The sequence below is a fragment of the Sinohyriopsis cumingii genome, chromosome 5 (assembly GCF_028554795.1).
Source record: "Sinohyriopsis cumingii isolate HCF-2022 chromosome 5, ASM2855479v2, whole genome shotgun sequence".
Lineage (NCBI taxonomy): Eukaryota > Metazoa > Mollusca > Bivalvia > Unionida > Unionidae > Sinohyriopsis > Sinohyriopsis cumingii.
The window spans coordinates 37,775,247-37,800,570 of record NC_142965.1 but is presented as its reverse complement, the minus strand read 5'-3'; the positions used below and the strand labels follow the sequence as shown (position 1 = coordinate 37,800,570).

At 34.6% G+C, this 25,324-nt stretch overlaps 1 protein-coding gene across 1 annotated transcript; it reads left to right on the top strand.

The window, feature by feature from the left end:
- The first annotated feature begins 1,371 nt into the window (after positions 1 to 1,371).
- On the top strand, positions 1,372 to 24,350 carry LOC149798962 (uncharacterized protein CFAP97D2-like). Its single transcript, XM_089957878.1, has 5 exons — positions 1,372 to 1,669; positions 10,643 to 10,723; positions 16,105 to 16,226; positions 20,211 to 20,376; positions 20,908 to 24,350. The coding sequence occupies exons 1-5, from the start codon at positions 1,562 to 1,564 to the stop codon at positions 20,938 to 20,940; spliced, it is 510 nt and encodes a 169-aa protein (XP_089814004.1). The 5' UTR covers positions 1,372 to 1,561; the 3' UTR covers positions 20,941 to 24,350.
- Positions 24,351 to 25,324: the final 974 nt, after the last annotated feature.

Sequence of the window (25,324 nt, the reverse complement as noted above, 5' to 3'; positions counted from 1 at the left end):
CCATATCCGACAATGGGATGGCATATGTATAAAACGTAAAAGAATCATTTGTAACGTTTCAGACCATACATTGATAGTTTGAAATCTGACTATGGAAAATAGCGGGGGAAAAAAAGGGGGGGGGGGGGGGCGGCACGTGGAAGCCGAACAGTAACATCTTAATATAGGATATGAAGAAATAATGAAGCGGACTTGAACAACTTTATGGAAAAGTAGCATCGAAACATAAGGAAAGAATGGGAGGAATTCAAATTCAAGATTTAAAAACAATAACACAAATATATTTCAGGATAAGAAAGGAAAAAGAAACCGAATGAAAATAAAGGGGAACTTGCGAGAATAAGCACCTCGGAAAACGACAAAAGAAAACGGAAAGCGAGAAAACTTTTGACAGACTTGAACATGACTACCAAGATGGAGTATTAGAAAAAGTTGGTTTCAGGCACGATTTCCAAAAATGGACCAAAATACTGTACATTCAAATCTTTCCGAGAGTACGTGTAAATGGAGCGAAAACTCAAGAATTCGATACAGAACGGTCAGTGAGGCAATGCTGCCCACCGTCCATGCTATTATACATAACAGCTACAGAAGTACTGAGCTCCAAAATAAGAAACAATACAAATATCACAAGTATTTCGGATACCGAATTCGAAACAGGAACTAAAAATGCTCCAACATGATAACGACTGTACAAATTTTATAACCGATTCAAACTCCTTTAATCATTTACAAAAGGGAATTTGAAAATTTGGGAAAACTTCAAGGTTCAGGAGTAATCATGACAAAACAGAAAGCTTACTAATAAAAAACTGGCGAGGATATCACCCGGGACTTACCCACATCTAATTAAAGAGACGGTTAAAGCCTTAGGTATTACCTTTGGCAAAGATACAGCAGTAGAAAACTACAAAAATATGAAGAAAAAAATAAAAGATAGAAGAGAACATAACAATCTGGGCACTTACGCCACTTAGCATTATCGAGCGAACCCATGTGGCATATATATATATATATATATATATATATATATATATATATATAGAGAGAGAGAGAGAGAGAGAGAGAGAGAGAGAGAGAGAATAAATGGCCGAACACAGTAGATAAGCTACTTATCAATTGTTTATAGAATGATACACTTCCACTATCTGCCTACTGAATACATGAAGGAGTAAAGAAGAGGGAGGGATAAATATACAGAACATGAGATGTAAAAAAATATCACGAATATTTTAAACTATGTTAGAAGTCTAAATGAAAACCCAATTTAGCATTGGAAGATATGTATATATAAAATATTATTACATAAATTAATTATTAATGAAATACAGGGATAACAGTAAAATTTGGGTGGGAAAGGATGATAAAAAAATATATGACATATCGTATAAACATCTTCATTCTGCCTATTACCTGTCCATTTATAAGCCTGGTGTTGTTATGGCGATACCGTTTGATCACGTGACTAGTGTTGCCGGCATGCACTCCAATACTCAGTAATTCAGTTTCACTTTCAATTTCAACAAGGTATAAGTGACGGAGGCTAGGCCAACTCTTCGCGATGACCAGTTCAGTAGATACAAGGCCGGACAACGCAACTTTACCAAACTACAATAAACCACTGCGGGTGAAATGGGACCAGAAATGTTGCAAGGAACACAAGGAAAAGGTTTGTAGAACCATTTATGTTGACACTAAACACTGGTCAGACACTCAGGGTGAAATTAGGGTGAAACGATTTTATTTACTTAGTCTGCCCAAAAATAGATTGTAAACCTATGTAGCTATGAACACCCGTTGGAGTGACCAGAGAGAATAGTGTCGTGGGGGCATCAGACAATGTTGGCACGCTGATAATGTTTAAAGGATCTAGTCATGCTATGCACGATGTAAGGGTGTTAAAGCGTTAATCAATCACATAAACAAAATGAAAATGAACGTGACAGTTGAATGATACACTTTCTCTTAGAAACAGAATTACAAAATTTATAAGATATGAAATTACGTGTTCTGTTATACAGATAAAACAAATTTTTATCATGAAATCGAGTGAATGACCGGACTCGTTTGTTCAGCATACCTGGGTTGCCTCCAGTCCTTCCAAATTCATTGTTGGTGACAGGTCGGAGTTCCTTTTTCCTCCTCTCTATATCACTCCAGCCCCTTTGAGTCACCAACCATAGCTTGGTTGTCTGCTGAATTTTGCCACTGCGTGGTGCATATATGGATCTATTTTCCCCTTTAAAATAAATACATAAATATGCAACCTAAATATTTGTCAGGGTTTTTATTTATTTTCTTCTGGGGTCGAACAATAATCCCCATCCTTGTTACGCCACATATCATATTATCGTAATTCAACACAACAAAGGCTAATACATCGTCTTATCGTAATTCAACAAAACTAATACTTATATGCATCAGTTTGTGACGTGAAGCTGATACACAACCTTATTACCATTAAATTAATGTCATTCCTGCATTTCTAAATGACTATGACATAATGCAGACACAATAAACTGTCCTACGTCTACCTGTGTAGTAAGTATGTTTTCTTATTTTATACATTATTATTTTATTATTTATACTTATTACTATCAAATGCATATAGTTTACATCAATTTTCATACTTTACATAGTATGGCAGTCATGCTGTTGGTGTAACTGTAATTTGTCCAACTTTTCTGTGTGGAGATAATGGACTAACTGGAATAGGTGTCGGTCAGCATATGCAGAATGAATTAATGGACTTCACGTCTTGTCCTAACTACATTACTTGATAACAAGTAATTCATTGACATAACATTTACAGATATATTAAAGTCAGTTCATAGAATACATGATTGATATAATTTAAGACAGATAAATCCACACAATTCTCACAGTCAGTATCATATGTAACACTTGAAACTCGTAGACTACATGATTCCTATTACATAGGAGTAAATTCAAACAATTCTCTCAAATTCATATCAAGGTAATATTGTATGACATTCTTGAAATACATGAGTCATATTACATTCAAGACAAATGAATGCAGACAATCAACTTTGAACTCAAGGAAACTTGATGTATGAAATTAAAATGAATACATGCAACAAATATTTATAAATTTATTTAAATGAAAATGGACTGACTAATTTTGTGAGAGAAATTACTTAAAGCATTGAATTTCGTCTGGGAAACACCCCATCCCCCACATCTAGCTTAACCAATCAGGATTAACTTTATCTAATACACCCATTGAAGTTAGAATAATTCTCTATATTCCACCTTTATTATTAATTATTTCTGGAAAGACTCAGTTTATGACAATTATTTCAAATGGCCCAAAATTGTCTGTGGACTGTCTCTGTGTCGTCGTTTCCCGCCACTTAACCCCAAGTTATCATCATTTCTCTCTCTGCCACTGACTGTTTTCTCAGCAGATTCAAATTAAAGATCAGTTGTGCTCCCAAACATGAGCATTACATTCATCTCAGACAAGAGATTAATCATGGGCCTAGCCCATACATCAAAGTTAATTGTTACCTGTCAAGCTGACTGCGACAAGATTGATTCATGTATGTGTTGCAATAACATTTTTCTTCAGAATTCACTGTGCAAGATATGGCTACGTTTATTACTACAATACTTTCTAAATGATTTCAACAGGACTGGAAATATTTTTTCTGTCGAGATGGAACATATTATTTAAAAAGTATAAATGTAGATTTAAGTTATTCTTACCAAGATTTGGGTGTGTGTGTGGGGGAATATTTCTACAAAAGCAGCATGCATTTAAGAATAACAAAAATGGCATAAAGAGTTATGGGTACAGTTCCTGCAGCAGACGAAACTGCCACGGCACTAATTTTTTAAATACTGTCTAAGTCTAGAAAAAATGTTATAATGCCATAAGTTGTAGAACTGGCTTTGAGGAGTAAGCAATCAAAGTGTGAAAGCAAGTCAGGTACAACCATGTTACTTTGTTTTAGTGACTTTTAGCTGGTCAGATATGACATGAATTTTTAAATTGTGTAAATACAGTACAAAACTGAGTGAATAAGCTGACAACGATATGTCATGATATTCCAGTGACTCCACACACTTAAGCTTATCCTAGGGGAGTAATTGTATCTATCTATTTAGAGATTCCTTCTTGGATTATTCAAATAATACACTGGAAAATTTCTTCACATTGCAAATCATTGCATTGGAAAATGGTGCCAATTTTCATTGATCAAATTGTAATTGGGAGAAAAAGTATATGTATCACATCATCTCCTGCATGTCACATTGATCACATTCAATTAGCAATCAGGATTTTTCCCTTTCTGCTCATTGGATGCACAAATCTAAGAGAAAATCAAAGTATGCATTGGTAGGTCTGGGTCTGTCAGAAAATAAAAGTATGCATTGGTAGGTCTGGGTCATTCAGAAGTGGGGTAATAGTAATCAGTAATTATAATCATCTCCAGATCAAAGTCTAACATATGGAGCAATTTTAATCAGTAATCAAAATCATCTCCAATATTTGGGAGTATCAGACCTTGGGTAATTGTAATCAGTACCCAAAGTCATCTCCAGATCTGCATAATTGTAATCAGTAATCATAGCCATCTCCATATCTGGGTCTGATAGCCTTGGGGTGATTATAATCAGTAATGATAACCATCTACAGATATGGGTCTGTTAGTCTTGGGGTAATTGTAATCAACAATTATAATCATCTCCTGATCTGGGTCTGTCAGTCCTGGAGTAATTGTAATCAGTAATCATGATCACTGCCTGATCTGGGTTTGTCAGTCCCGGAGTAATTGTAATCAGTAATCATGATCACTGCCTGATCTGGGTCTGTCAGTCCTGGAGTAATTGTAATCAGTAATCATGATCATCACCTGATCTGGGTCTGTCAGTCCTGGAGTAATTGTAATCAGTAATCATGATCATTGCCTGATCTGGGTTTGTCAGTCTTGGGGTATTTGTAATCAGTAATCATATAACCATCTGACAGTCTTCGGGTAATTATAATCATTAGTCATAATCATCTACAGATCTGGTTCTGTCAGTCTTGGGGTAATTTTAATTAGTAATCATATGGGGGCGCTCACCAGTTATTATGTACTTTTGAGAGAGTGGCGTATGTAAGGTGAAGCTGTTTGCATCTAAAACATGCACAGTGGAGAGAATGTTGGCATACTTCTATGCTAAACTATTGTAATGTGGATGATATTTCTTTGGATATTATACTTTTGGAAATTGTACATGATCTAAGCATACTGCTAACTAAAATGACTGCTCACTTGTGCTAAAAAATCAGCCTGAATTAGTCTAACTTACACTATCCATAGCAGCTATTAAAATAGGGAAAATGAATTTTGCCAGACTAGACAATACCAGATTCTGAAAGTGCAATGAATGAATTACAAATATATAAAATGTAAAAAAGCTATCAGCTCATTTTTATACAATTTACCTCTGAAGTTCAGGAAGTGAAAATGACCAAGTGGAGCTTGCACTTTTTTGAAAGGTGCGCATCTGCAGTAAGGCCAAGCTGTATATGCTATAACCCATATTACACCCATCAATCATACACCTAAATAAAGGGAATTAAGGGTTTTTTGAATTTTACCTAAGATATACAAGGTCTTTTTTAAATAGCCAGTATAACCAGTGAGGAAAGCTGGGGAAATTCTTTTTCTTTAAAATTCTAACCCTGTGCAAAATACAAAACTGTAGAGCACCACCATAATCATCTCCGGATCTGGGTCTGTTGGCCTTGGGGTTATGATAATCAATAATGATAACCATCTACAGATTTGGGTCTGTTAGTCTTGGGGTGATTATAATCAGTAATCATTATCATCTCCTGATCTGGGTTTGTCAGTCTTGGGGCAATTATTATCAGGAATCATAATCATCTACAGATATGGGTCTGTTAGTCTTGGAGTAATTGTAATCAACAAATCTGGGTCTGTTAGCCTTGGGGTAATTATAGTCAGTAATGATAACCATCTACAGATTTGGGTCTGTTAGTCTTGGGGTGATTATAATCAGTAATCATTATCATCTCCTGATCTGGGTTTGTCAGTCTTGGGGCAATTATTATCAGGAATCATAATCATCTATAGATATGGGTCTGTTAGTCTTGGAGTAATTGTTAAATCAGCAATGATAACCATCTACAGACCTGGGTCTGTCAGTCTTGGGGTAATTGTAATCAGTAGTTATAATCATCTACAAATCTGGGTCAGTTAGCCTTGGGGTAATTATAGTCAGTAATGATAACCATCTACAAATCTGGGTCAGTCAGATCTGCAGTAATTGTAATCAGTAGCCAAAGTCATCTACAGATCTGGCTCTTTTAGACAAGGAATAATTGTAATTGGTAATTATAATCATCTCTTAATATGGGTATGTCAGATCCTGGGGTAATTGTAATCAGTAATCATAATCATTGGTAATTAATTATCTAAGTATTTGAAGTAGTCACAAGTAATAATCACAATTTTTAACAAGTAATAATTTAAGTTATTGCTGTGAAAGTAATAATCCTGTAATTAAGATTAGTTTTTGTTGCAGCATGACATCACTTTCGTGAACAAACTTCTTTCAAAACCAAAAGACATGCGTGTGTGGCAAGTAATTCATTATATTTTGTTATTTTTGGCAATTTAGACACAACTTATATAACTTCAGTTTTGCAGTTGGCCTCATTTGCCACCTTTTATTTCATTATGTAATATGGTTCAACAGGATATAAAATGCTCATGATGATCACAGATTCAAGTCCTAATATTTACACAGGATATAAAATGCTCATGATGATCACAGATTCAAGTCCAAATATTTACACAGAAAAAATAATTAAACCTGTATTTACAGTTGAATATGAGCAAAGAAAAAATACATTTTGTTCTGGCAACCTGACCTTCCCAATTTATTGGCTGACCCTATAACTTTCATCACTAACCATACCTCATTTTTCACATCTGATCTGGTAACTTTAGACTGGATACTGTGACATGAGTTAACATGAGCTGGTTAAAAAAGAAGTAACAAAAGCAAAACTTAACACTAACCTTCCTGTCCTTTTTTTGTTCACACTTTTACAAGAACCACACATATTTTTTCCTTTTGTCCTAAGAAAGAAAATCACCTTTGCTTTGAATGGGGGATAATACAAACTTTTATTTTAGACTCAGTGATATAGATGTGGAATCAAAAGATGTTTTGTCTGTCAGTATTTTTTTGGTGTCACATTAAAATGTATAAGATACAGAAATATATATGAATAAATAATATAATAGAATCAAATGTAATTGATAAATGTAATTGATAAAATTACATTATGTAATCAATTACCTTTTACCATTTTAACCTGAGCCAGGATTGAGTATAAGCAGTTCTGTGTAGGGGGCACCTGTTTTATTGCTGACTACAGTAATAGAAAATTTCAAAGTGTGCTTGAAATTACATTATAAATTATGCCATGCCCTTTACAGACATTTCAGCAATGGGTCAACCTCATATTGAATTGCTATTTAACTCATTTTTGCGTTGGATTTGATAAATTAAAATCACAGTGATTGACTTCGTAGCTCGAGGTGTAACATTTCTAAATTTTCCTTAATTTTTTGTGAATTTTCTGAATGACTAAGAAACAAGAGAATAAAGCTGATTCTTGACAATATAAATAATTCAATAGCCTAAGTTGTTGCTTTGTTTATTTAGATCCCTTGTTACTCGCATTATAGCAATTATCTTGGCAAATTGCATCCAATGTTTTAAAGATTCTTTTGGGAATTTACATGAAAAATGGACAGTTATTGGCAATGTAAATGGGGCTGACATTTTGGCCCCAAACAGGCTCAGAGAAATCCCTAACATTGAGAAAAGTGAGAGTACTACTTGGGGAACAGTTTGATGAGATCATTTAAGTTCGCTGTGAATGACATTGAAACTAAGAAGATTAAATGAACATGAACACCGTAACGTGTTTTGAAAATTATGGATGCACAATGGGATATGAATGGTCAATAATTTCCAAAAGTCCTGCTGCTTCATGAAGGAGGGACTCAACCTTGAGTAAATTGTTTTAATGGCCCTGGATTACATACAACATGACTAGCTACTGTATCATACTGCAGCTGCTACCCTGTACTTGTGACACATTTGAAGTTTGTAAAATAATACACAATCATAGGCCATTGTTTCAGAAGATACAAAGTTTCATGTACTATTAAACTTCATATTGACTGACACAAATCAAAGGTCCATAAGAGAGGTTCACAAGTTCATGCAACTTCAACAAAACAGAGGTATACAATTGCTACATTATGTGATTTAATGCAAACTTGTGAAATTACAATTGATTCTTAAGATTGAATTCATATTTCACAATAGTTATAAAGCCATGAAGCTTATAAGTCAATTACACATTGCATGAATGACTTGTCAATCAAAGGACATTCATGCATTTTGTGGAAATGATTTTTAAATGTCTTGACTTCATGATCCCTATAAATTACAAAAACTATATTTTGGCCATTGTTTATAAACTCTGTCAAAGTACATTGAAAATACAATTTCATCTGCTTGACATCAAGACAGTGCTGCATCATGAGTAATTCTTAATCACATGACATGTCAGTCAATGAAATAAAACAGCTCTATAATTTATGACAGCAATGTAATTTTTAAAATAGTTTTGAATACCATCATATAACTTGTGTATAAGGGGCCCCGAGTGGCCGAGTGGTCTAAAGCGCTGTCCGTTACGGATCACTGCCATCTCACCTCTGTCTGCACAGGTTCGAGTCTCAGATTCAGCCAATGTGGGTATGTGAGAAAGCTTGCCAGTAGTTTCTCGTGGGTCGGTGGTTCTTTCCAAGGTTTTCCCGGGTTCTTCCTCCACCATTAATACTGGCCGCCATGTATAGTCTATCGTGTGCTGAAAAATGGCATTAAACCCCACAACAACAACAACAACAACAACAACTTGTGTATAACATGAGCCCAGCTACAAACAGTGCAGTACCATGGGTACCATGAACAATGCAGTATTTCTCAGTGTGTGTAATTTGTCATCTAAAACCTGTAACTAGAGTGGGATGATTAAGCTTACACTATAGCTGATACTGTGAAAGACATCATGCTGACATTGGAGGGCCCATTAATAAAAATAAGAAGTGTTGATGCTGAAACCTACAATTATTTTCTAGCTACGCTACTTATTAGGCAGAGAAACTTTGCCCAGGATGACAATACCTGGGCAAGATATTAATCAGAGAGGACCAGTAAACATAAAACACACTTACTCAACAAACAAGAATATATTTAGTGGACTTGAGAAATGACATATAGACAGACAGAAAACAAGTGCACTTATGAAAATCATAGCATATAATTCATTCCTTGAAAGGAATATATATTTACACATTCACATAAACAACTAAAATGTGACATTTGGTTTTTTCTTTTTTGGATTTTCTTTTTAAATCTGAAATTTTTCTGAAAGTTGGATTTTGCAGAATCACAAATTCATTTCACCACCATGTTGGCATATATGACAGGTGTCAAAGATGTGATTAATGGATCATTAATAGAAATATTTTTGTTACTATTAATTTGTGACAGATACAACTGCTTTGTAAATCAAAAGATAATTTTAAAATCTGTTTCTGATGAATAACGAGAACACCTGTTGATATCATCAAAGTCATAACAAGATTCTTTTAGAATTTCCATACATTCCTTACTGATGTAAACTACTGACATAATGGTACAGTGAAAAAGTACCATGGTACATACCACTGGAAACAGTATAATGGTAAATGGCATACTGGTAATACCATGTACCTCTAGGAAACAACACAGATCTAGACCTGCAGGATGTATGTGGTGCTAAATTACAAAGAAATTGTGCCAAAAAGATGCATGAAAAATCATATTACTTACAATTGCATTCTCATTAAATCCATTTTATTTTTTAGAAAATGTCTACCTTTTCAAATTTAGAGGGATATACCACCCATCCCCACCCACAACCTTTCAGTTCTAGAACAACCTTTGGATTTGTCATTGCTTAATGTACCTACAGATCAGTTTGTTTCACTTATGATCACTTCAAACACGGTGGACCCTACTTGCTAGTACAATATGGGATGACAGATTAGGATCCCTTGGTTTTTAGCTTGCTTGACTTGGATAAGCAATTAGTCAATATGGCATTATTATCTGACAAAATAATTCTATTGCTCAGATCAATATTACATTATTAAAGTGGTCCAACAATATAAAGTGTCTCATTATAACATCCAAATTGCATGTTTACAGTGGTCCCACAGTATGAAATTGTCTCATTATAACATTCATATTACATGATTAGTGGTCTCACAGTATGAAAGTGTCTCATTATAACATCCATATTACATGATTAGTGGTCTCGCAGTATGAAAGTGTCTCATAATAACATCCATAATTAGTGGTCTCGCAGTATGAAGTGTCTCAATATAACAAAAATGTATTCCAATAACACATTGCTCTCTCAAATCAATGAAACACTGCACTGAAGATTAGTTTTGGTCAATTTACATCATTAAGAATTTTTTTCTTATGGTGTGATAATTTATTTATTTTGATTATTTATGTGCTTCAGTTGAGAGAGGTGAAACCCATGGTGGATACCAGAGCTCCTGCCACTTACATGCATGTTCATTTAAAGTTGAAAAAACTGAAGGTAAGAATGTAAAAAATAGCCTCATGAAACCTAACTGAACAGGACACTGCTCACTGTGCATGTTGTATTTCCATTTATGAGTGTTTTTAAATACAAAGTTTACTTGTAAGTACAGAAGTGACAATTCTTTGTCTTTGAGTGTCCATTATTCTCAGTTGTTAGATTTCAGTGTAAAGTCCTTATTGATGAACATTTTCAAGTTCCATCCAAAACTAAAGCCATGGACCCCAAATTCTGCACACAATAGTTATTTGAACAGGAAGAATTCAGGCATAGTGACTTGCTAGAACACAGGATAGTCATATGAACATAAAGAATTAATGGATAAAGAGAGACTAATTACTAAACAGCATAGTCATTTGAACATAAAGAATTAATGCATAAAGGGAAACTAATTACAACACAGCATAGTCATTTGAACATAAAGAATTAATGCATAAAGTGAGACTAATTACTACACAGCATAGTCATTTGAACATAAAGAATTAATGCATAAAGTGAGACTAATTACTACACAGCAGTCATTTGAACATAAAGAATTAATGTATAAAGAGAGACTAATTACAACACAGCATAGTCATTTGAACATAAAGAATTAATCCATGAAGAGAGACTAATTACAACACAGCATAGTCATATGAACATAAAGAATTAATGCATAAAGAGAGACTAATTACTACACAGTATAGTCATATGAACATAAAGAATTAATGCATAAAGAGAGACTAATTACAACACAGCATAGTCATATGAACATAAAGAATTAATGCATAAAGGGAAACTAATTACTTAACAGTATAGTCCTATGAACATAAAGAATTAATGCATAGAGACTAATTACAACACAGTATAGTCATATAAACATAAAGAATTAATCCATGAAGAGAGACTAATTACTACACAGTATAGTCATATGAACATAAATAATTCATGCATAAAGGGAGATTGATTACTACACATCATAGTCGATGAACAGGAATAATTGGTGCATAAAGGGAGACTAATTACTACACAGCATAGTCATTTGAACATAAAGAATTAATGCATAAAGGGAGATTGATTACTACACAGCATAGACAATGAACAGGAATAATTGGTGCATAAAGGGAGACTAATTGCTACACAGCATGGTCATTTGAACATAAAGAATTAATGCATAAAGAAAGACTTTTGTAATTTGATTTTATTGAGACTTCAGTATATATATTTGATATCAGTTGTAGAACAAATGTTACAGTTAATATTAAGTACATTTAATAGCTTAGACAATGTAAATGGTGCTTTAAGAGATGGAATACACTTTAGAAAGAAAGACAAGAAATAATCACAATTTAAACATCACAAAGCTAGAGTCACATTACAGTACCATACATCCCACAAGATGAGTATCAGTTTATACACAATAAAGCTAGTGTCACACTACATTATTTTCCTGGGACAAGTAGCAATTTTAAATTATTTAACTCCCTCAATTTTCTGTTCTATAATAAACCCTGAATGTCTATTTACACATGTATATTGGGCATAAAGTTGTATGCAACATAAAATTCCTAGATCTATAATTGCTGTCACAATTTGCAGGCAGCTCGGGGTTTACATAGTTAAGTTGAAGTTTCAAATAAAATTGGTAGAGTAGATGTGATGGCAAATCTGGGTCTGTGCCGTTAACATGGACAGTGTGAATGCATTGGCATATCTGGGTCTATGGTTTTAACATGGACAGTGTGAATGCACTGACAGATCTGGGTCTATGCAGTGTGTACATGGACAGTGCAGATGTGATGGCAGATCTGGGTCTGTGCAGTGTTTACATGGACAGTGTAGATGTGATGGCAGATCTGGGTCTGTGCAGTGTGTACATGGACAGTGTAGATGTGATGGCAGATCTGGGTCTATGCAGTGTTTACATGGATAGTGTAGATGTGATGGCAGATCTGGGTCTGTGCAGTGCTTACATGGACAGTGTGAATGCATTGACAGATCTGGGTCTATGCAGTGTGTACATGGACAGTGCAGATGTGATGGCAGATCTGGGTCTGTGCAGTGTTTACATGGACAGTGTAGATGTGATGGCAGATCTGGGTCTGTGCAGTGTGTACATGGACAGTGTAGATGTGATGGCAGATCTGGGTCTATGCAGTGTGTACATGGACAGTGCAGATGTGATGGCAGATCTGGGTCTGTGCAGTGTTTACATGGACAGTGTAGATGTGATGGCAGATCTGGGTCTATGCAGTGTTTACATGGACAGTGTAGATGTGATGGCAGATCTGGGTCTGTGCAGTGTGTACATGGACAGTGTAGATGTGATGGCAGATCTGGGTCTATGCAGTGTTTACATGGACAGTGTAGATATGATGGCAGATCTGGGTCTGTGCAGTGTTTACATGGATATTGTAGATGTGATGGCAGATCTGGGTCTATGCAAGTGTTTACGTGGACAGTGTAGATGTGATGGCAGTTCTGGGTCTATGCAGTGTGTACATGGACAGTGTAGATGTGATGGCAGATCTGGGTCTGTGCAGCGTATACATGGACAGTGTAGATGTGATGGCAGATCTGGGTCTGTGCAGTGTGTACATGGACAGTGTAGATGTGATGGCAGATCTGGGTCTGTGCAGTGTGTACATGGACAGTATATATGTGATGGCAGACCTGGGTCTGTGCAGTGTTTACATGGACAGTGCAGATGTGATGGCAAATCTGGGTCTGTGTAGTGTTTACATGGACAGTGCAGATGTGATGGCAGATCTGGGTCTGTGCAGTGTGTACATGGACAGTATATATGTGATGGCAGATCTGGGTCTGTGCAGTGTTTACATGGACAGTGCAGATGTGATGGCAGATCTGGGTCTGTGCAGTGTTTACATGGACAGTGTAGATGTGATGGCAGATTTGGGTCAATGCAGTGTTTACATGGACAGTGTTGGTGTGATGGCAGATCTGAATTTACACTGTTCACCTCAAGATAATGTTATACTTAAGTAAATATGATGTACTGTTGTCCCCCACTACAAAGTTCCTCAGAATAATGTTATACACTAGAAAATATAATATACATTGGCCCCCATAATGAAAAGCCTCTTTACAATGTTCTACAAAATCAAATATCAAACATGATATGCAGTTGTTCCTCACTATAAATTACCCGAGTAACGTTATATATGATATACAGTACCCCCATTATAAATTACCTGAGCAATGTATTACACATGATATACAGTGGTCCCTCATGATGAAGTGCATCATTATAATATAGTCCTTAGTTTTACAGAATAGTCCATAAAACTGGGATTAGCCAGTGAAAATTTTAAAGTAACAGAGGTAGGGGATGCAAAATTATCTGGTTGCTTGATCAGATCTAGGCAGGTAAATTACTCAGTTAATGGTGTTTATGGAATGCCATGCATACAGTCATGAATCCCATTGTACTAGCAGACTTGTATTATTCAATATAATGCATATCAGTAAAATGTAACCTGACCTCGCATATATCCTGATAAACTTTCATGGCTCCCATGAAACAATGATATGAGAACCACTTCATTTATCACACTATATGTTCTTTTTCTAATCTTGTTATAAGGGAAAAGGTTATTTTGATGTAATTCTACATGTACTTATAATGAAAAGAAATATAAAGTAATTTCTATTTTTTGGGTCTCCTGCCATAGTAATATTATTGTCACAAGATAAACTGGCATGAGGGATGATACCCCCTGCTTAATTTTACAAAATGTTTAAAATCTGTATGTATTTATACATTATCACTTTCAGGTAATCCACAGGAATTTGGAATTCTATCAATCCTCACTCACCCTGCTGACTTTTGACCTCTGAGATCACACCTGTTAAAGATATAACATGTTGATCTCATTCATTATTGAGCCCATCTATAAAATAATATAAAATTATATATATATATATATATATATATATATATATATATATATATATATATATATATATATATATATATATATACATATAAAGTTTGATCAAATTCATATAAAAAATATGGCTTTCAGAGTGGTAATAAGCTGAACCAATCAGATTTAAGATCATTCCATTAATATGCATGCATCTCACTCATGATCAAACTTGTACAAGGGCATATATTCCAAGTTTAATAAAAATTGTATTGGAAATATGGCCTCCAGAATGATAACAACTCAGCCAGTCAAATGTAAGACCACCTCTTTGGTATGGTGAATCTATCTCATCAGAGATCTTGATGATATACACATATATTCCAAGTTTGAACAAAATTAAATCAGAATTATGGCCTCCAGAATGATAACAGGATCAGGTGTATGATCATCACAATCATTCATTTGAATGGATCTCACTCATTATCTAACTCATCCATGGATCTGACTCATTATCAAACTTATCTATGGATCTCATTCATTATCAAACTTATCTGTGGATCTCACTCATTATCAAACTCATTCATGGGTCTCACTCTTTATCTAATTTCATCCATGGATCTCACTCATTATCTAACTCATCCATGGATCTCACTCATTACCTAATACATTGATCTCATTCATTATCCTAACTTGGCTCTCACCCTTTGTCTAACTCATCCATTGATCTCACTCTTTATCTAATTTCATCCATGGATCTCACTCATTATTAAACTCATTCATGGATCTCACTCTTTATCTACTTTCATCCAAGGATCTCACTCATTATCTAACTCATCCATGGATCTCACTCATTATCTAATACATTGATCTCATTCATTATCCTAACTTGGTTCTCACCCTTTGTCTAACTCATCCATTGATCTCACTCATTATCAGACTCGTCCATGAATCTCACTCATTATCTAACTCTTCAAAGATTTTGATGACACAAGCTTATATAACAGTGTGATGAAAATCAGATCAGAAATGTTACTTCCCAAGGGGTAGCAAGTTCAGTCAGTCAAATGCAATATCTCCCCATTATCAAGAGTAGTCCTTTCTCATTACTGAGCTTGTAGGAGATCATAATAATTTTAGCATACATTCCAAGTTTGATCAAAGTCAGAGGAGAAATATTCCCTCCAGAATGGTAACAAGCTCAGTCAATCCTATGTAAGATTACATCATTGATATGCATGGATCTTGGTCATTACTGAATCCATCCAAGATCTTGATGATATAAGCCAGTATTGCAATAAAACACAAAATTACACAAGGAAACAAAGGAAGAAAGAAACAAAATTGCAACCCCTCATTGGTCTTTCCAGGGCTATGCCAAAAATAAAATAAAAAAACAAGTGAAAACCAATTATATTGTATACATTTATAGACCCAGTAAGTCAGATAATATAAGTATTAGTTAAATGGATACAAGATATTTAATTAAAACATATTTCTTTGTCATTTTAGCTGGAAGAAGAGAGACTGGCAACATTAGAAAGACACAACAGAATTCTACTGGAGAAAATATCATATGTTAAGAGAACAAGAAGTGGAGAGAACAATAGCAATAAAAATACAGAATTTAAAAGGTCTGTCATTTATCTGTTTTTATTTTATAATATACAGTAAATCAGTCATCTGTAAAAAATTTCAGCTACTCATTTACCATGGTAAACTGCAAGTGTTCATCAAAGATATTCTATTTAGTAGGATCTATGTTATGGATCAGATTTCAGTATTTAAGTTCCCCAGAATCCCATAATACCTATATATATATATATATATATATATATATATATATATATATATATATATATGCATTTGTATGGGAAAATATGAATGAGTTTTTTCGGATGTAAATACTGCATGACCTTGGGAGTGCAGTATATTCATCCGACATAACGAGTTCATATTTTCCCTATACAAATGCAGTAACCATTTTATTATATGCTAATTTTTTAAAATTCTACCTAATGCTTAATTATATTAACAAAATACACAACAAGAAACAAAATAACTGAATGTATGCCATACTCCAAACTAAATACACAAGCGCAGATTCATCATTACACAATAACAACATTATTACTGCGCACATAATTCCACCCAGATAAATTTGAACTTAGTCGTGCACTCAACATAACTTTCAAAAGAAAATGGCACATCTAGTTAAAATTGAAATTTGGAGTAATATTGTGAATGAATGCACATTGCAACAACTTTTCCGTTTGACCTAGAATGAATAGAGTTTGATATTTTGTTTTAATTCTTTGAAATTCTGTGATTATGGACTGGATTTATATGTGACAGTTCCACATGAAATACATTGGATTGAAGAAGCGAGGGAGAAGCATGTCGACATCTGCAAATGTGTTTCAGTTTCTGTCATTGAATGTTTGAAATCATAATGTGGGAAAAAGAAGAAGTCTTTCAATTGCAAGCATCAAAAAGACGCTATGGAATTTAATGCTTATTTCATTTTGAGTGCAGTAAGGAGGATGTAATTGCACTTATCATCAAAATTACAGTACAATTTCGAAATGTGTAATCAAGATTGAGAACCTATGACATGGCTAATGTATTTCGGATTTGCAGAACTAAGAAAGCACATTTTGAGGAAATTCAGGATGTAAAACTGTAAGTGTATTTTTTGCCATTCTTATCACCAGCTAAAGAAGACAGTTTATGTCTTGACACTTGTATGTTATTTGTAAGGACCCTTTCTTGCATCTGAATGTGCCAAAGCAACTGGTATGTGGCAATCTACAAAACAATGCTTTACTTCATTCAGAAACAAATTTAAACAACCACAGCATAAAACTCCTACTATGCGAGTGTACATGATTTGTTTACAAATCAAAAGTGCTGGCATCTGCGTCCATTGTTTGTTTACAATAGAAAGTAGTTCCTTTATGCATGTGAATGGAAAATGAAGGTGTGCAATATTGTAAAATACCGAACGATTCTGACAATGTAAAGTTAACGGAGAAAAAAAAATGAGCATATAATATATATATATATATATATATATATATATATATATATATATATATATATATATATATATATATATATAATGTGTATGGAATTGTGTGCATTTGTGTCAGCCATGATGCATAACAACACATTCTTTCAGGTATACAAAGACTTACAAAAATGGTACTAACAGCTGCCTCGCTTGGTGCTCAGCATTAAGAGGTTAGTGTTAGGACTGGTCAGCCTAGGTGTCAGGATAATGTGACTGGGTGGGGGACATCACACTACATGTCTGCAGCATGATGCTCCAGTGCTAGACATCGCTATAAACTGCCACACTGCAGACATTGTAGCAATATGACTGAAAAATTGTTAAAGCTATGTTAAAATCCTAACCACACACACACACTCCTTCAGGTATAAAATTTACATATACATATGTTTGTCATTTGAAAAAAAGAATTTTCCCGTCAAATAGAATGCAGTTTTTTTCAAGGGATTATCAAAAATGTTATCAAAAATACAATAATTAAATGTACAAAAAGCAACAGCATTTTGACCTTAGAAATTCCTACATGAGACAACAATTTATTTTTATAATGATTTTTAATTGTCTGAAACGATGTTTTTTTGCATCATCTTTTGTGTGTATATGTTTGTCTGGTTGAAACTGATGTAAATTGGTATAAAATGATGATGTAATAGTATGTAGCTGACAGATTTACAGATTTACAAAGTGAGGTTAAAATCAAATCAAATCATTTTCTACTACATATAATGATCCACACTATAAAATGCACCAGAACAGCACCATCCTTCAAATAAAATGGATCTCACTTATGCAGTATATTTCCCACATCATTATAGTGAGAAACTAACGAGAAAAGCTTTCCATATCCATACAGCTGATACCAATTGGAGATTTAAAGCCTACCATATCCATACAGTTTATTACCAATTTGAAACTTCAAGTCTTCGATATCCATAAAGTTGATACCAATCTAAGATTGCCAGCTTTCCATATCCATACAGTTAAAACCAGTTAGAGATTTAAAGCCTTCCATATCCATACAATTGATACCAATCTGAGATTTAAATCCTTCCATATCAATACAGTTTATACCAATCTGAGATTGCAAGCCTTCCATATCAATACAGTTTATACCAATGTGAGATTTAAAGCCTTCCATATAAATAGAGTTGATACCAATCTAAGATTGCAAGCCTTCCATATCCATACAGTTGATACCAATCTGAGATTGCAAGCCTTCCATATCAATACAGTTGATACCAGTCTGAGATTGCAAGCCTTCCATATCAATACAGTTTATACCAATGTGAGATTTAAAGCCTTCCATATCCATACAGTTAATACCAATCTGAGATTGCAAGCCTTCCATATCAATACAGTTGATACCAATCTGAGATTTAAAACCTTCCATATCAATACAGTTTATACTAATCTGAGATTTAAAGCCTTTCATATCTATACAGTTTATACCAATCTGAGATTTAAAGCCTTCCATATCCATACAGTTGATACCAATCTGAGATTGCAAGCCTTCCATATCAATACAGTTTATACCAATGTGAGATTTAAAGCCTTCCATATCCATACAGTTGATACCAATCTGAGATTGCAAGCCTTCAATATCAATACAGTTTATACCAATCTGAGATTTAAAGCCTTCCATATCTATACAGTTTATACCAATCTGAGATTTAAAGCCTTCCATATCAACACAGTTTATACCAGTCTGAGACTTCAAGTCTTTGATATCCATACAGTTGATACCAATCTAAGATTGCTAGCTTTCCATATCCATACATTTGATACCAATTGGAGAATTAAAGCCTTCTATATCCATACAGTTGATACCACTCTGAGATTTCAAGCCTTCTTTATCCATACAGTTTATTACCAGTCTGACATTTAAAGCCTTCTATATCCATACAGTTGATACCACTCTGAGATTTCAAGCCTTCTTTATCCATACAGTTTATTACCAGTCTGACATTTAAAGCCTTCTATATTCATACAGTTCATACATGTCTGCCATCAAATATTCACTGTTATAGACATCCTGATAAAAATGAAGGCCATTCAGATTTGTATCAGTGATGCTAATCTGCCATTTTAAAAATGGTCCCATTGAAATTAAGGAAGAATTAAAACACATTTAAAACAACTGTTCCCCAATTGCTGTTGGGTCAATTTTCATGAAGTCTTAACAGGGATCATACCACTATAAACCATTTAAGGCCATTGTAAACCAGTCAATTGTCCCTTACTGACGTGGGTTTCTGCTTCTTCTTTTTCTTGTACATACATGTAGATATAAAAGTGCAACTTATATAAATACGTCTTCATATTTGTTTATAGAAAATGTAATGTCCAGCTGAATAATGGTAATCAAAGTTTAATCCATAATATAAAACATTTATTCCTTTATTTTAAAAATATTGTCCAAGTTAAAGAGCAATATAATTTTCATTGGTAACTTGGTTTGGGTTGTTCCATGATATTACCTACTTATATATTTATAGTTTATTAAAATTTGAAAATAACCAAATAAAATAAAATGTTCTCTTTGCAGTTTAAATAGAGAGAAACGACAACGTTATTTAAGTAGGGTAACAGAAGAGAATCTAGCCATGTTGTATAGAGTTATTGATTGTAAGCCAGTGTACAACCATAAAAAGTGGCAGCAAGAGTGGAAAAAGAATCAGAGATTCATGGAAAGCATTTCCCATTTCCCTAAGGTAAAAATACTATTTATTCTTTCCATTCCAATCCTAGGCAACAAGTTGGCAAGTTCTGACATGAAAATATGAAAGAGTTTAATGTTGTTTTTACTGAGTTTATCATGGTATAAACTGTCAGTTGCCAAATCTCAAAGCAAATAATGCCAGAAAGGCAATATGTAAGCTTTGTGAGCTGTGTAAGGGGCTGTCCATTTAGTTGATCATGTTTCAGCTAGTTTATTTCAACTTGCTGCATATGCCAGAAAATATTTTTTGACCTAGAAATTGATGTCAGCCATAATGACATCTGTTGTTTTTTGTAAATTTATGTAAGTGCAAATTATATCCTGGATATTTCATGGTTATAATAGCAATTATAGGTTATTAAGTAAATTTAGAAAATTATTTAAAAGAAAATGTGTCGGCTGCAAAGATAATTTTATTTGTGCATGGCTGTTTTTTTTCTCTAGTCTTCTTGGTTTAAACCAATTAGCTTCAATGTTCTAAGGTGGCGTGTCCAGTAAGATTCCTTTTCTTTCCTGATTTCAGAATTCCAATTCGGGTTGTGAGCAATTTCAATAAGTGTTATATCACTGAAAGTGTGGCCAGGGGAGGAGAGCTGTTCTGTATTCTGTACAGCTTCTTTGTCATCCGATCAGATCATTGAACTTCAAGGTTGATCCTTTTGTACAGCTTTTGAGTTTCTCTGACATACTGAAGGCTACAGATCTTACATGTGATGAGATAAATTACATTCTCTGTTTTGTATGTTTTGTTTGGAACATGGATGTTTAGTTTTTCTTTAGTCACTGTGCTAGAAAATGTCCTAGTCTCTATCATATGTTGACAGGTTTTTGCACCTTTTATCACCACAGGGGCCAGATTGACTAGGATGGTCTTGATTAGTGATTGGCGTTAGCTTTAGTAGGCTACTACAGGTTTGTTTGGGAGGATTAACTTTAGTACATCCGACGATTCCACGATGGGCCAGTGTTTCCTGATGATTTTACCTACTTTGGGGTTGTCTGGATGGTAGGTCAGGATAAATGGTATCCTATCAGCCTTTTCCTTCTTTCCATATTTTAGTAGGTCATCGATGTTTGTTTATTTAGCCCATTGGGTTGCTTCTGTAATCAGGTTTTGTTCATAGCCTCAGTAAATTAAATGTTTAGATAGCTCTTCAGACCTTTTTAGGAATGTATCATTGTCGGAGCAAATTCTGTGTATCTTCAGTGCCTGGCTATATGGGGTGTTCCTAATGCAGTGTTGTTTGCCTTTGATATGAAATCAGCCTTGAGATAGAGACTTCTGCCATGAATTTTATTGAAGGATAGAAGTTGTTTGCCTTTGATATGAAATCATCTTAGTCCAATTCCTGGAGCTTGTCCTAAAACTAAATAACTTTAAATTTAATGAAGAAAACTAACTCCAAATCAATGGAACTGCATGCAGTGGGTACAAAAATGGCCTCTTTGTATGCTAATATATTTATGGGAAAACTGGAGGGTTAAATTTTAGCATCAGTTGAAGTTACACCATACCAGTGGGTATGCTTTATCGATGATATATTTTGTTTCTCCTTGAAAACTATGTATGTTATTTTCCCAAAAGATGCATATTATCAGATGTAGTAACTTGTACCTTGCAATACCTATTGTACAGACGGATTTGTGTCCAGGAAAACAAAGCATAGAGCAAATCATGTGCATTAAATGTTTGAGAAGCTTATTTTTGAGGCTGACATGGTTTTGAGGGCGAATAAACTTGAGAGAAAAAGTCAAGAATGATTTATTATATATTCATCTAAGCTTTCTCATCCTAAGGTAGAAGTTTGGATTGTTACTCTTTGAGCGGGACATCTAAAACCACTATCCAAATATTTAACACGAGAGTCAGAAAATGTAAGAGAACAGAAAGACTAAAGTTATCGTTGTATTTTGTCTCCTCTTTTTGTATACCTAATTATTATTACCTGCTTCCAATATTTATAACTGCTAATTTCCACCAGTGGCAGACAGACAAGATCGAAACTGTAAATCATATGTCTGCATTCAGGTCATGTGATTCTGTCTTAGTAGGTGATGTCTGAGTGAGCTTATTCATATGTGAATTAAAGTCAATAAATGAAGTAATTACTAGCTTATATCAGGATCATACATTATAATTTATATATAGTCATATATGAACAAACAAACAATAAATATAACATATCTGTTGCTCTTTTATCAAATATCACACTTGGAAACTTCTTGTAATATATTAGAAACATCTTACAGTGGAACAATCAGATTTTATTGGACAATGCCATACACCTGTGACAAGTTTTGGGTGACATTTGGGTGACATCATGATATGACCGCTTCATCTTTAAAGTGCTTTAAGCTTAAGCTGCCACTTTTAAATATGATGAAAGCTCTCATTCGTACACCTTTTTGCGTTTAAAGTCTCTAGTAGTCGTACACCAGATGACTGTGCCCTCATGGCCCATGAAGAGACTTGCCTACAGACAATCGTGGACAGGTTCTCGAAAGCCTCCAGTCTGTTTGGACTCACAGTTAGCTTGGGAAAGACAGAAGTCCTTTTCCAGCCCGCCCCAAACACTGTCCCATCACAACCCTGCATCAGGTGACACGCAGCTGAAGAATGTGGATTGTTTCAAATACCTTGGCAGCACAATATCCAGTGATGGTTCCTGGACAATGATCACTGCGAGGATCCAAAAAGCCAACCAAGCACTCGGACGACTCCTGACCAAGATCTTGTAGTACAAGGACATATGCCTGTCAACAAAGATGAAAGTGTACAATACAGTTGTCCTCACATCTCTCTTGTATGGCTGTGAGACTTGGACTGTCTACCGAATGCATATCAGTCAGCTGGAACAATTCCACCAGTGCTCCCTGAGATCCATCATGCAGATCAAGTGGCAGGACTGAATCACCAACCAGGAAGTCCTTGGTAGAGCCAACACAACAAGCATCAAAGCCAAACTAATCCAGGCCCAGATTCATTGGACTGGCCATGCCATCTGCATGGATCAAAACAAAACCCCAAAGCAGCTGTTCTTTGGCGAGCTAGCCCAGGACAACCGAAACCAAGGCCACCCTCACAAGAGGTAGAAAGTTAATCTCATGACTCACTTGAAAAATTTCGCTGTTCATCAGATAATAAACTGTAATCGATCAGCATTATATCTGAACAAAATGGGTAATCATTATGCTTATTATGACACTCAAAAGGATGGCAAATGTAAACTTCTGTGAGATAACTAACATCGTCGTGTGTTACGATTTTATCAGTTTCTTTAAGAAACTGTTCTTTGCTGATCCAACTAAACGGACCATATGGCATAGAGTCGGACATTCCAGAGTCATATAAATTATTGTCATCTAGATACGCTATACAACTTGATGGAACTGTACTATCATAGTCGGGTAGATATTTATTATTAGCTTGGGTATATTTTTTGTTATGACGCTTATTCCGCCTTGGATTCCATGTTCTATAGAGTTGAACATATCTGGGTCTGTTAACAGTTCTAGTTTTATTTTACTGTGCTTGAGTAATGGATACCAGCTTAGTCCGGATGCCGAATAGTATCAAGCTCGGTTGAGTCCGTAGTTATCAGCGCTGACAACTCTGACATTTTCAAATATATCTGCGAGCAACAGAACGTATGTGATAAGATATAAATCATGATGATCTCCTAAGTTTTTACACCCAAATCGATCGAACATAAGCGTAATTATCATCACTAACACTTTCAAGATTGAACCTAGAATAAAACTAATCATTGTCAGGTAGACACATTACATTAAATTAATCCTAATTATCAAGATACCTGTAGGAAAAGATACCTTTTCGTGTCAGCAGGCTTGATCTATCACCGAAATGTTCAATCAAATTATTAAGTTTACTGCAGCCTTTTTCTAGCTCGTCTAGCGATGCTGCCATAAACTACAGACTATCAATAAATCTTAACTTGCCTAGTATGAGTGACTTGTACTTTTCAATGTTATTTGGGATGTACTTTAATTTATTGTTGTTATTAATTCTTAGGCGGTTTATTGTATCTTTATTATTGAATACTTGAACTATGAGATGAGAATCATATCCTCTGAAAATGTGAAAGACAACAGGAACGAAGTTCAGTGCGGTATATTTTAAATTCCATTTATCATGTGATGGACCACGATACTTTCGAGTAATATGGCAGTGATCTTTTAATCTATCTTGAGGCAAAAGCACCCCCTCGCAAATATAGCATATTTATGTTATATTAAATCAGCTTCTTGTTTTACTGTTAGTGGTTTCATTTTTTATGTCCTAGCGAGTAACATCGTAATAGCATTTGTCTCGTCGATAAGGTTCCTTAGCAACCAGACAAAAGAATTCGCTCAACGATAAATCTTTACTGGTTTTGATAAAGATTTATCAACAGCACAAACGACCTCATACGCTGCTCCGCAAGGAATATGCTCTTTTATTTTTCTTGTCGAAGATTTATCAGGATTTTTTTTTCTGTTCCTTGCACTGGAAATACATTATATTCGAAATCTGCGTGTACTATTAAAGGCACTTGCATATTTTGACTGTAACTTGTAAATTGTAATATTTTTCATCTTTGCCAGGCATAGATATTTTCCGTACATTGGAGCAGTATTGGAGATGTTTATCAAGTACATGTTAAGATTTACATCCGTGCAAACACCTGACACAGAAATATTTCTTTTCTTATGCTTGTTATACTGACCTCTGACTAGCCCGTTAAATATTTTATCCACGCATAATGATCTTTATAAAATAGTAAATTTACTGTTTGTTGTGATGCAAGATCGCTGATGTATCTGGGATATATATTTTGTTTATCATCGATACTAAATACATTAATACCGCCTGTTAAAAGCTGCTTATTTTACTTTTTGAATCAGATATTCAGAAACAGGGAAGACAATCCGCAATGAAA

Coding starts and splice junctions, on each gene's coding strand:
- LOC149798962 (XM_089957878.1), top strand. CDS start 1,562: ATGACCAGTTCAGTAGATACAAGGCCGGACAACGCAACTTTACCAAAC. Junction 1,670..10,642: donor GCAAGGAACACAAGGAAAAG/GTTTGTAGAACC, acceptor TATGTGCTTCAG/TTGAGAGAGGTGAAACCCAT. Junction 20,377..20,907: donor GCATTTCCCATTTCCCTAAG/GTAAAAATACTA, acceptor TCCTGATTTCAG/AATTCCAATTCGGGTTGTGA.